General features: G+C 47.4%; 1 protein-coding gene across 2 annotated transcripts in view; it reads right to left on the reverse strand.

Annotated features, from left to right (window-relative positions):
• The window catches only part of RAB28 (RAB28, member RAS oncogene family), a 175,590-nt gene extending 168,241 nt beyond the window's left edge, over nucleotides 1-7,349 (reverse strand). For both annotated transcript variants that reach the window (XM_040335432.1, XM_040335433.1), the window contains exon 1: nucleotides 7,182-7,349. In XM_040335432.1, the coding sequence (XP_040191366.1) occupies nucleotides 7,182-7,256 (75 nt within the window). In that variant the 5' untranslated portion in view covers nucleotides 7,257-7,349. The remainder of the gene's footprint in view (nucleotides 1-7,181) is intronic.
• Nucleotides 7,350-12,104: the final 4,755 nt, after the last annotated feature.

Raw genomic sequence — 12,104 nt, forward strand, 5'->3', positions numbered from 1 at the left:
TCCAGAGTCTTGCAACTGTGCATAAACCTTCCATTCGGCCACCACTAACCAATGCGCACAAGCAGAAAAGGCTGCATTGGGCAGAAAAATACACAAAGACTAATTTTCAAACAGTCCTATTCACTGATGAGTGCCGTGCAACCCTGGTTGGCCCAGATGGATGGAGCAGTAGTGGATGGTTGGTGGACGGCCAGCCTGTTCCAACAAGGAGGAACATGTTTTGGGCAGAAATCATGGGAAGAGAGCTGGTCGGCCCTTTTAGGGTCCCCGAAGGTGTAAAGATGACCTCTGCAAAGTATGTGGACTTCCTGACTGACCACTTCCTTCCCTGGTATAGAAGGAAGAACTGTGCTTTCCGTAATAAAATCATCTTCATGCAAGACAATGCACCATCTCATTCTGCAAAGAATACCTCTGCATCAATGGCTGCTATGGGGATAAAAGGAAAGAAAGTCATGGTGTGGCCTCCATTCTCCCCTGACCTCAATCCTATTGAGAACCTTTGGAGCACCCTCAAGCAAAAGATCAATGAGTGTGGGAGGCAGTTTACATCCAAACAGCAGCTCTGGGAGGCTATTCTGACATCTTGCAAACAAATTCAAGCAGAAATTGTCCAAATATTTACAAGTTCAATTGATGCAAGACTTGTGAAGCTGCTATCACATAAGGGGTCCATAGGTGTGTGCAGCCCATTGCATTAGGGTGTGCACGCCAAATCTGAAACACATGCAAGCATAGTAAACTGTAGTAAACATAGTAAACATAGTAAAGTAATCTTTCTTTTTTTTCTAGATTTTACTCCTTTAAAATTGGGTGCGTCTTATATTCCGGAGCGTCTTATACGGCGAAAAATACGGTATTTATTTATTACACTCACACACACACACACACACACACACACACACACACACACACACACACACACACACACACACACACTTTCTGCTATGAAATATACATTTTTTTTTATTGTTTTATCAAATTTCTTCATAAATGTAGGCCAATATGCATTCTGCTACATGTTTTCTCCTTAGAGAATAATGTATTTTTTCCCCTCTAGCGTTTTATAGCTTCAGGCTACAAAATGCTCAGGTGTGAATGCAGCCTTAGGGACGTGGTCCGCCCACTATACTCATTTGCGCAGGAGTGCCATTCTGCCGCTGTCAATCGACAGCGGGCAGTCAGCAAGTGGTTAAACTTCCCTCATTTACAGACGAAAGTTCATTCCTTTGATCTAAAGACCAAAATGTTACAATGTTTATAGTTGGCTCAGTGCTGAGTATTGTAGTAAAACATGGCAGATTGCCTGTTTTTTTTTTGTTTTGTTTTTGGTTTACAGCTGTCGGCTTGAGCAGAGAACTCTGCATAGAAGTGACAAAATGCTTTGTTAAGATCGTGAGGGGGAAAAGAATCGTGATCATGATTCTTAGCGATTAATCGCGCAGCTCTACAATAAATGCACATAATCCTTTTTAAGTGTTATGGTATTGTGTATGTTAAAGTGTATCTGTGCCCCCCATTCACACTTGTGTGACTTTGAACATCAAAGTCACATGACAAGTCATACCCCATGTATTTCAATGATAACCATGCATATATGTGCAACTTAAAGTTATAGCAACTTCAAAGTAGTTCATGCACCACTTTGGTCCGACTTTCATGCAACTTGAGGGCCATAGACTGCAATGTTAACCCTCAAAAGTTGTGTGCAAGCCATACCTGAATGTTTTACATGAAACAGTGGTTCCGACTTTGTAAAGCGACAAGTCACATCCAAGTCGCACCCATCCAAATTTGCATCAAAGGTACACCAAAGTTGCACTCCAAACGTTCAAGTGTGAATGCAGCCCAAGGCCAGCCATAGACAGGTTGCAGGAAAGAAATTGCTTGATTGTTGACAGAGGAATCCCTGCCGCCAAGTCATTGTGCTCTCCTGGCCAACACAGTGACTGTTGCAAGCGACTATAATAGTTGGCTGAAATCTGTGCTCTACCCCCTTCCCCCCAAAGCACCTTGTCCCCATGTTGATTGGGACAAAGGTCTCTTCCCCACAACCCTGGCCAGTAGTTGTGGGGGATCAGCAGGCAGGGGACATATTGTAATCTGGAAGTCCTCTTTATCAAAGGGGTCCCCAGATCCCAGCCTCCCCCTCTATGTGAATGAGCACCCCCTACTCACTCACCAAAATATAAAAAATGACAGTAGGCAGTTTTGGACAATTCCTTTATTTAAAAAAAAGTCCCCCCGGATGCAAATCCATCGTCCATCCCTACGCCCACCAGCTGACCAAAAAAAAAAAAACCTGCCGGTCCGGATGAAGACTTCTGCCGTCTGCCAGCTCTTACATAGCTAAGGGGTGGGGCCACAAGGTGATTTAACCAGATAGATAAATAACCAAGGGCCGGTGATAAGAGCTAGCAGATGGCAGTAGCCTTCATCGGGACAGGAAGTTTTTTTTTTTCGGGTCAGCGTGCATCATGATCGATGATGAATCTACAGTGGGTGACACTTTTTGGGGGATTTTTTAATAAAGGACTTGTCAAAAATTTGTGTTGTGTTTTTTTTACACTTTTACAGTGAATGAGTAGGGGTATCAAGTACCACTACTCATTCATATGTGTGGGGGGGCGGGATCTGGGCCCCCCCCTTGATTCCCCCTTAGATTCTTATAAGCCCCTCGCTCACAGACCCCGACAACCACCAGCCAGGGTTGTGGGGGAGGCTCTTGTGCCCATCAACATGGTGATAAGATGCTTACCTGACCTGCATGCTCGGGTAAGGGTCTGGTATGCATTTTAAGGGGGGCCATTTTTTTGGCGTGGGGTTCTCTTTAAAATCTATACCAGACCCGAAGGGCCTGGCGTTCTTTTATTTATATTGAGCTGTCAGTGAGGAAACCTGCTGACAACCAGCTGTTTTTCATACAGAAATCAAATTGGTCGATCAATTTTTGACCAATCCAAAATTTTAATTGTTCTGACAGTTTAAAATGTTCACATTTTTCACACATTTTTCCATTCTGCACTCTAGCAACTTTGTAGAGCACAAACAAAACAATCACATTGGTCAAAGCCAAAATCACATCAAAGTTGCATCAAGCGGCACTGTAAAGTTGCAATGGAAATCGCACAATTTTTAAGTCATTTTTGAGTGTGAATGGAGCCTTATAGCCAGATTCACAGAAAGTTACGCCGGCGTATCAGTAGATACGCCGTCGTAACTTGGAATCTACGCCGTCGCAAATTTAAGCGTATTCTGGAAACCAGATACGCTTAAATTAGGCTAAGATATGAGCGGCGTAAGTCTCCTACGCCGTCGTATCTTAGGGTGCATATTTACACTGGCCGCTAGGTGGCGCTTCCGTTGAGTTTGGCGTAGAATATGCAAATGACTAGATACGCCGATTCACAAACGTACGTGTGCCCGTCGCAACTGGTTACACCGTTTACATTAGAGATATGCCGGCGTAAATATAAAGCTGGTCTCTAGGTGGCGCATCCCATGCAAAGTATGGACGTCGGGAAAAGCGTATATTTTTACGTCGTTTGCGCAAGTCGTACACGAATAGGGCTGTGCGTAAATTACGTTCACGTCACAGGCATTGAGCCGACGTATCTTTGGGCGTAAATACGACGTGATACTGAGCATGCGCACGCATGCGCCATTCATTCGGCCATGCATCTACATGGGGTCAAGCCTCATTTAAATACAACACGCCCCCTACAGCCTACTTTGAATTATGCACGCTTACGCCGGCCTATTTACGCTACGCCGCCGTAACTTAGGAGGCAAGTGCTTTGTGAATACAGCACTTGCCTCTCTAAGTTGCGGCGGCGTAGCGTAAATACGGTACGCTACGCCCGCGCAACGTAGAGAATGAATCTAGGCCTAAGACATTTCAGGGCTTGCAAGATCATGGGCTGTAGGAAAATTCAGGCTTGCCCCAAATATCCGTTATTTCTGGAAGGTGACATAAAGGTTGAAGCAGTTAAAGATTCTCTAATATAGGTGAAGGTATTGCTGCAAGCAAAGTTTTGACTTTGAGATCCTTTACGGATCAGCACAGTGGTGTAGTGGTTAGCACTTTCACTTAGAAGCAAAAGGGTTATTGGTTCAAATCCCGACCACGACACCATCTTCCTGGAGTTTGCATGTTCTCCCTGTGTCTGCGTGGGTTTCCTCCGGGTACTCCGGTTTCCTCCCACACTCCAAAGACATGCAGGTAGGTTAATTGGATCCTGTCCAAATTGGCCCAGTATATATGTGTGTACGACTGTGTGTCCCAAGCATGTGGAGATCCTTACGGGGTAAACGTCCGCACCAGCCAGGAAGACACTAGCTACAAAAAGCGCCTAGAGGCGATTCAGTTTGCATGTGTAGCGCTATACAAGTCATTCATTCGTAATGGGCCCCTATGTGATGTTCACATACCTGGGTGGGCAGAGAAATGGTGGCTGGTTGCATAGGAGGTACTGCCAAGACCCTGGAGGTACATGTCCCCTAAGATGGTGACTGGGTAGAAATCTCTTGCAGTGGGGTTGTGATTTGGTACAGGCCACTGACAGCAGAAGCTTGGTGATGAGATACGGGCATATGAAGATGGGGCATATGCCCATGGAAGTAGGTAGAATGAGAAAACAATGGGGTTTATATCAATGGTAGTCGGTAGCGTGGGGTATACAGTACTGTGCAAAGGTTTTAGCCAGGTGTGAAAAAAAAAAAATGCTGTAAATGAAGAATGCTTTCAGAAATAGAAGTGTTAATAGTTTAGTTTTATCAATTAACAAAATGGAAAGTAAATGACAAACTGCCTCGTGCTACAGCCAAATATTTCAACTTTTGGCTCATCAGTCCAGAGCATCTGCTGCCATTTTTCTGCACCCCGGTTCCTATGTTTTTATGCACAGCTGAGTCGCTCAGCCTTGTTTCTACATCGGTGGATGGTGGGGCACAGGCCACAGACACCAAGAGATGGGTGATGGGGCACAGGCCACAGACACCAAGAGACGGGTGAAGGGGCACAAGCCGATGACACCAGGAGCCGGGTGAAGGAGCACAGGCCACAGACACCAAGAGACGGGTGATGGGGCACAGGCCACAGACACCAAGAGACGGGTGATGGGGCACAGGCCACAGACACCAAGAGACGGGTTTAGGGGCTCAAGCCGATCACACCAAGAGACGGGTGAAGGGGCACAGGCCACAGACACCAAGAGACGGGTGATGGGGCACAGGCCACAGACACCAAGAGACGGGTGATGGGGCACAGGCCACAGACACCAAGAGACGGGTGAAGGGGCACAGGCCACAGACACCAAGAGACGGGTGATGGGGCACAGGCCACAGACACCAAGAGACGGGTGATGGGGCACAGGCCACAGACACCAAGAGACGGGTGATGGGGCACAGGCCACAGACACCAAGAGACGGGTGATGGGGCACAGGCCACAGACACCAAGAGACGGGTGATGGGGCACAGGCCACAGACACCAAGAGACGGGTGAAGGGGCACAGGCCACAGACACCAAGAGACGGGTGAAGGGGCACAGGCCACAGACACCAAGAGACGGGTGAAGGGGCACAAGCCGATGACACCAAGAGACGGGTGAAGGGGCACAAGCCGATGACACCAAGAGACGGGAGAAGGGGCACAAGCCGATGACACCAAGAGACGGGTGAAGGGGCACAAGCCGATGACACCAAGAGACGAGTGAAGGGGCACAAGCCGATGACACCAAGAGACGGGTGAAGGGGCACAAGCCGATGACACCAAGAGACGGGTGAAAGGGCACAAGCCGATGACACCAAGAGACGGGTGAAGGGGAACAGGCCGATGACACCAGGAGCCGGGTGAAGGGGCACAGGCCGATGACACCAGGAGCCGGGTGAAGGGGCACAGGCCGATGACACCAGGAGCCGGGTGAAGGGGCACAGGCCGATGACACCAGGATCCGGGTGAAGGGGCACAGGCCGATGACACCAGGAGCCGGGTGAAGGGGCACAGGCCGATGACACCAGGAGCCGGGTGAAGGGGCACAGGCCGATGACACCAGGAGCCGGGTGAAGGGGCACAGGCCGATGACACCAGGAGCCGGGTGAAGGGGCACAGGTCTATGACACCAGAAAACGGGTGATGGGGCACAAGCATGGGAAGATGATGGGGGTATATATCCCTGATAGTAGGTAGAGCAAGACGTAACAGTACAAGTCTCTGATATTGGACAGAAATCAAGGTAACGATAGTGGGCACAGTGGGGGGTGATGGGGCACATGTACCCTGGCAGTGAATACAGTGATGGGGTCACTGACATTGGGCAGAGCGAGGGGAGACAGGGTCCCCGGCAGTAGGTAGGGTGGGAATGACGGAGCCCTGGCAGTGGAGGGTAATAGAGTGTAGGTCCCTAGGAAGTGATGAGGTACCAGCAGATGGCAGAGGGTACAGTGGGAGCGTCACCAGCACTGAGCAGAGTTAGGAGTGATGAGATGATGATAAGGGCCCAGGCAATAGATACAGTGATAGGGATGGACGGGTCCCCAGCAGATGGTGACGGAGCTCCTGGCACTGGGTACAGGGGGCAGTAATGAGGTCCATGACAATAAGGACAGTGGGCAGTGTTGGTGTTGCTGACAGTGGGCATAGTGATGATGATTATGGGGTCGCTAGCAGTGGGTACAGCACACTCAGTAATGGAGCCCCTGTAGGTGGTACAACATATCCACTGGTGGGGCCCTTGGCAGTAGGCAATAATAGTGCCCCTGGTCATAGGTAGAGTGCATACAGGTATGTGGCCCTTGGCAGTATGCAATAGTGGGGCCCCTGGCAGGAGGCAGTTATTGGGCCCCTGGCAGTGTATAGAGTGTTGGGGCCCCTAGCAGTAGGCAGTGTTGGGGGTCCTGGCAGTGGGCACAGTGTATAGAGTGATGTGGCCCCTAGCAGTAGTAGGTGTTGGAGCCCCTGGCAATGTGTACAGTGTATATAGTGTTGGGGCCCCTGGCAGTTTGTACAGTGATGTGGCCCCTAGCAGTAGTAGGTGTTGGGGCCCCTGGCAGTGTGTGTGTACAGTAATGTGGCCCCTGGCAGTGTGTGTGTACAGTAATGTGGCCCCTGGCAGTGTGTGTGTGTACAGTAATGTGGCCCCTTCGCAGTAGTCGGGGCCCCTGGCAGTGTGGGGTGCACTGACCTTCCCGCAGGCCCCATCCCCCAGGATGACAATCTTCAGCTGGCGGTCCTGGCTCTCCTCCTCCGAGTCAGACATGTCGGCCGGGCTCCGCTCTCGGGGATTATGATGACACTACACCGGATTTACAGCCTCACTGCTAAGCAACCAGACGCCATCTTCCCCCTCCCCTCCCTCCCGCCCGTCAGAGGCCGGAGCATACCACCGACACCCAGAGCACAGGGAACGGAGTGCGGGCCGGGGAGATGTACGGGCGGGGGAGATGTATAGGCCGGGGGTCCGGAGTGATCGGACGGCTCTCAGAAAATTGCACACACCTCTATCACCTCCTATTACTGAATATTACACGATTCCTTTCCTGTCACCTCCCCCTATCCTAGTGAAATGTGGAACGTTCCGATGTAATATAAACCAAAAAAGAGCTCCCCGGCCTCCCTGTAGACGGGCGGACTCCGGAGGGATGTGTGTGAGGGGAGCGGCCTACCTCCCTGTGTACTGTTACTACACCCCCCATAAAGTACTCACCTTGTACCCTTCCTCTACACCGAGCTCTCACTAATAACCACGTCAGCCCTGGAAGGTTTTACCCTCTTTCTGTCCAGGCCATTATTTGCGATACGGCACTGCGTTACTTTAACTGACAATTGCGCCGTCGTGCGACCCTGTACCCAAATAAAATTGACGTCCTTTTTTTCCCACAAATAGAGATTTCTTTCAGTTTTATTTGATCACCTATTTTTTTTTTGCGCTATAAACAAAAACAAAACAATAAAAAAAAATCTGTATATATGTTTTACTTCCTGCTATAAAACATATCCAATAAAAAAAAAGAAAAAATCGAATTTCTTCAAAAACTTAGTCCAATATGTATTCTGCTACATGTTTTTGTTTTAAAAATCCCAATAAGCGTAAATTGATTGATTTACTTGAACGTTATAGCGTCTTCAAACTATGTACTGGAATTTTTATTTATTTTACTATTAATGGCGGCGATCAGTGACTTATAGTGAGACTGCGGTGACTTTTTTGACACTTTTTGGGAACCAGTGACACTAATACAGTGATCAGCGCTAAAAAATATGCTACTGTACTAATGACTCTGGCTGGGAAGGGGTTAATATCAGGGGTATTATTAATTATTAATAAAAATGCAATAAAACGATCCCCTATTTGGTAGACGCTATAAATTTTGCGCAAACCAGTCAATAAACGCTTATTGCGTTTTTTATCAAAAATAGGTAGAAGAATACGTATCGGCCTAAACTGAGGGAAAAAATTTTTTTATATATTTTTTGGGGATATTTATTATAGTAAAAAATATAGATTTTTTTTTCATAATTGTCGCTCTATTTTTGTTTATAATAGCGCAAAAACTAAAAACTGCAGAGGTGATCAAATACCACCAAAAGAAAGCTCTATTTGTGGGAAAAAAAGATGCCAATTTTGTTTAGGAGCCACGTCGCACGGACACGCAATTGTCAGTTAAAGCGACGCAGTGCCCGAATCACAAAAAGTGGCCTGGTCTTTAAGCTGGATAATGGTCCGGAGCTGAAGTGGTTAACCACTTCCCGCCCGGCCTATAGCCAATTTACGTCCGGGAAGTGGTTTTGAAATCCTGACTGGACGTCCATGGACGTCCTGCAGGATTTCATGCCGCGCGCGCCCGGTGATGCGGGGTGTCAGTCTGACACCCTGCATCTCCGATCTCGGTAAAGAGCCTCCGGCGGAGGCTCTTTACCACGTGATCAGCCATGTCCAACCACGGCTGATCACGATGTAAACAGGAAGAGCCGTTGATGGCGCTTCCTCACTCGCGTCTGACAGACGCGAGTAGAGGAGAGCCGATCGGCGGCTCTCCTGACAGGGGGGGTTCGCGCTGATTGTTTATCAGCGCAGCCCCCCCTCGGATCGCCACACTGGACCACCAGGGAAGCCCACCCTGGACCACCAGGGAAGGGCAAACAAAAAAAAAGGGGGGCAAAAAAAAAACAAGTCTGGGAAAAAAAAAAAAAAGCAGCATTAAAAAATTAAAAAGATGCCAATCAGTGCCCACAAATGGGCACTGACTGGCAACATGGGTAAATCAGTGCTGCCCCACAGTGTCCATCAGTGCCACCCCACAGTGCCCATCCATGCCCAGTGCCCACCTATCAGTGCCCATCTGTGCCACCCATAAGTATTCATAAGTGCCGCCCATGTGTGCCGCCTATGAGTACCCAGTGCCGCCCATGAGTGCCCATCAGTGCCGCCCATGTGTGCCCATCAGTGCCGCCTATGTGTGCCCATCAGTGCCGCCTATGAGTGCCCATCAGTGCCGCATACCAGCGCCGCCAATCAGTGCCACCTCATCTGTGCCCGTCAGTACTACCTCATCGATGTCCATCAGTGCCATCTCATCGGTGCCCATCAGTGCCGCCATATCAGTGCCCGTAATTGAAAGAGAAAACTTACTTATTTACAAAAAAATTAACAGAAAAAAATAAAAACGTAATTTTTTTTCAAAATTTTCAGTCTTTTTTTAGTTGTTGCGCAAAAAAAAAATCGCAGAGGTGATCAAATACCACCAAAAGAAAGCTCTATTTGTGGGGAAAAAAGGACGCCAATTTTGTTTGGGTACAGTGTAGCATGACCGCGCAATTGCCATTCAAAGTGCGACAGTGCTGAAAGCTGAAAATTGGCTTGGGCGGGAAGGTGCGTAAGTGCCCGGTATAGAAGTGGTTAAAGGAGAATTATACAAAAATACATACATGTTAAACCCACAAGTGCTTTTTTTTACTCCTATTATTCCTTTATATTGACTTTTAAAATTTACAAATGCAGCAATTTAGAATTTGGATGAAAGGAAAACACTTTTTGAAAGATAGCCAGTACATTTTATATACAACTTCATAGATAAGACACTCAAGCCCTGTACACACGATCGGTTTGTCTGATGAAAACGGACCGATGGTCAGTTTTCATCGGACGAACCGATCGTGTGTGGGCCCCATCGGTTTTTTTCCATCGGTGAAAAAAAAATAGAACCTGTTTTAAATTTTTCCTATGGTTAAAAAAACGATCGTCTGTGGGGAAGTCCATCGGTCAAAAATCCACACATGCTCAGAATCAAGTGGACGCATGCTCGGAAGCATTGAACTTAATTTTTCTCAGCACGTCGTAGTGTTTTACGTCACCGCGTTGGAGACGATCGGATTTTTAACCGATGGTGTGTAGGCAAGACTGATGAAAGTCAGCTTCATCGGATATCTGATGAAAAAATCCATCGGATTAGATTCCATCAGATATCCGATCATGTGTACAGGGCTTAAAAATTACATAGAACCCCCAAACATTATATGTGTTTTTTTAGCAGAGACCCTAGAGAATACAATGGAAGTCATTGCAACGCTTTATCTTGCACGGTATTTGCGCAGCAGTTTTTCAAACACTTTTTTGGGGAAAAAAACAGTTTCATGCTTTTAAAAAAAAAAAACAGTAAAGTTAGCCCAATTTTTTTGCAAAATGTGAAAGATGATGTTACGCTGAGTAAATAGATATCTAACATGTCACGCTTGAAAATTTCACACGCTCGTGGAATGGCGTCAAACTTCGGTACCTAAAAATCCCTATAGGCGACGCTTTAATTTTTTTTATTGAGGTCTAGAGCTAAAATGATTGCTGTCGCTCTAACGTTCGCAGCGATACCTCACATGTGTGGTTTGAACACCGTTTTCATATGTGGGCGGGACTTAGGTATGCGTTTGCTTCTGCGTGCGAACACATGAGGACAGGAGTGTTTTAAAAAATGATTTATTTATTTTTATTGTGAATTCTACTTACATTTTTAATGTTTGAAACTTTTAAAATAAAGAAAAAAATGTTGATCACTTTTATTCCTATTACAAGGAATGTAAACATGTAATAGGAATATGGCATGACCGGTCCTCTTTACAGTGAGTTATGAGGTCAATAAGACCCCACATGTCACTAGGAAGCCTGAAATGAAAAAAAAAAACAATCTCGCCTTCCAGCCGAGGCAGCGCCGTTTTTTCAGATGCAGAGACCGGGCGTGACGTCATAACATCGCGCCCGGCCTCTGACGATCATAGAGACTCCCGGTGATTGCGGTGAATCTCTATGGTAAACATCGGGGGCCGGCGGATCCGTTCTCTGACTCACCAATTACAGCGGTGAGTCAGTAGAAGCACCGGAGGGTGGCAGGAGGGGGAGGTACGTCCCTCTCGCCGCCTGTAAGAACGATCAAGCAGCCACTATGATCATTTTTATGGTGTAGGGAATAGGGTGACCACGTGTCTCGGATTTTGCAGGTCTGTCTCGGGCACCTTCATTCCAGGACAATACAGTGTCCCAGAATGAAACTAACACAGCCACCCCACGGGCCAATCTGATGCCCCATCACTGCTTTACTCGCTGACAGTACTTGTCCTGGCTGGGAATGCCTAGAGGAGCGCAATCCCCGCCCCCTGCTTGTAAAAGGAGAAATCATAAATCCCGCCTCTTGTGTCCAATCACTGTGCTGTGATTCGTTACAGCACAATCTGAATTTTGGGAAGGGGGGTGTCCCTGAATTGTAGTTTGGAAATGTGGTCACCCTAGTAGGGAATCACCAGCTGAAAACGACAATATCTGAATGATGCCTGTAGCTGCACCCATCATTCAGATATACCGCCACAAAGCCGAGGACATCATATGAGGGAGAGCCAGTGGCAAGTGGTTAATGTAGCACCCTCTACCTAGGTAGGTGCTAGAGGCATACCTCCCAACTGTCCCTGATTTCGAGGGACTGTCCCTGATTTGGAGCAATGTCCCTCTGTCCCTCATTCTCCTCATTTGTCCCTCATTTTGGTCTAATCTATAAAGTTGTATATAAAATGCACTTTTTATCTATCAAAATGTGTTTCCCAGTGCTAAACCTTTCATCTGATT

Source organism: Rana temporaria, chromosome 1, assembly GCF_905171775.1.
Source record: "Rana temporaria chromosome 1, aRanTem1.1, whole genome shotgun sequence".
In the NCBI taxonomy this organism is placed as follows: Eukaryota; Metazoa; Chordata; class Amphibia; order Anura; family Ranidae; genus Rana; species Rana temporaria.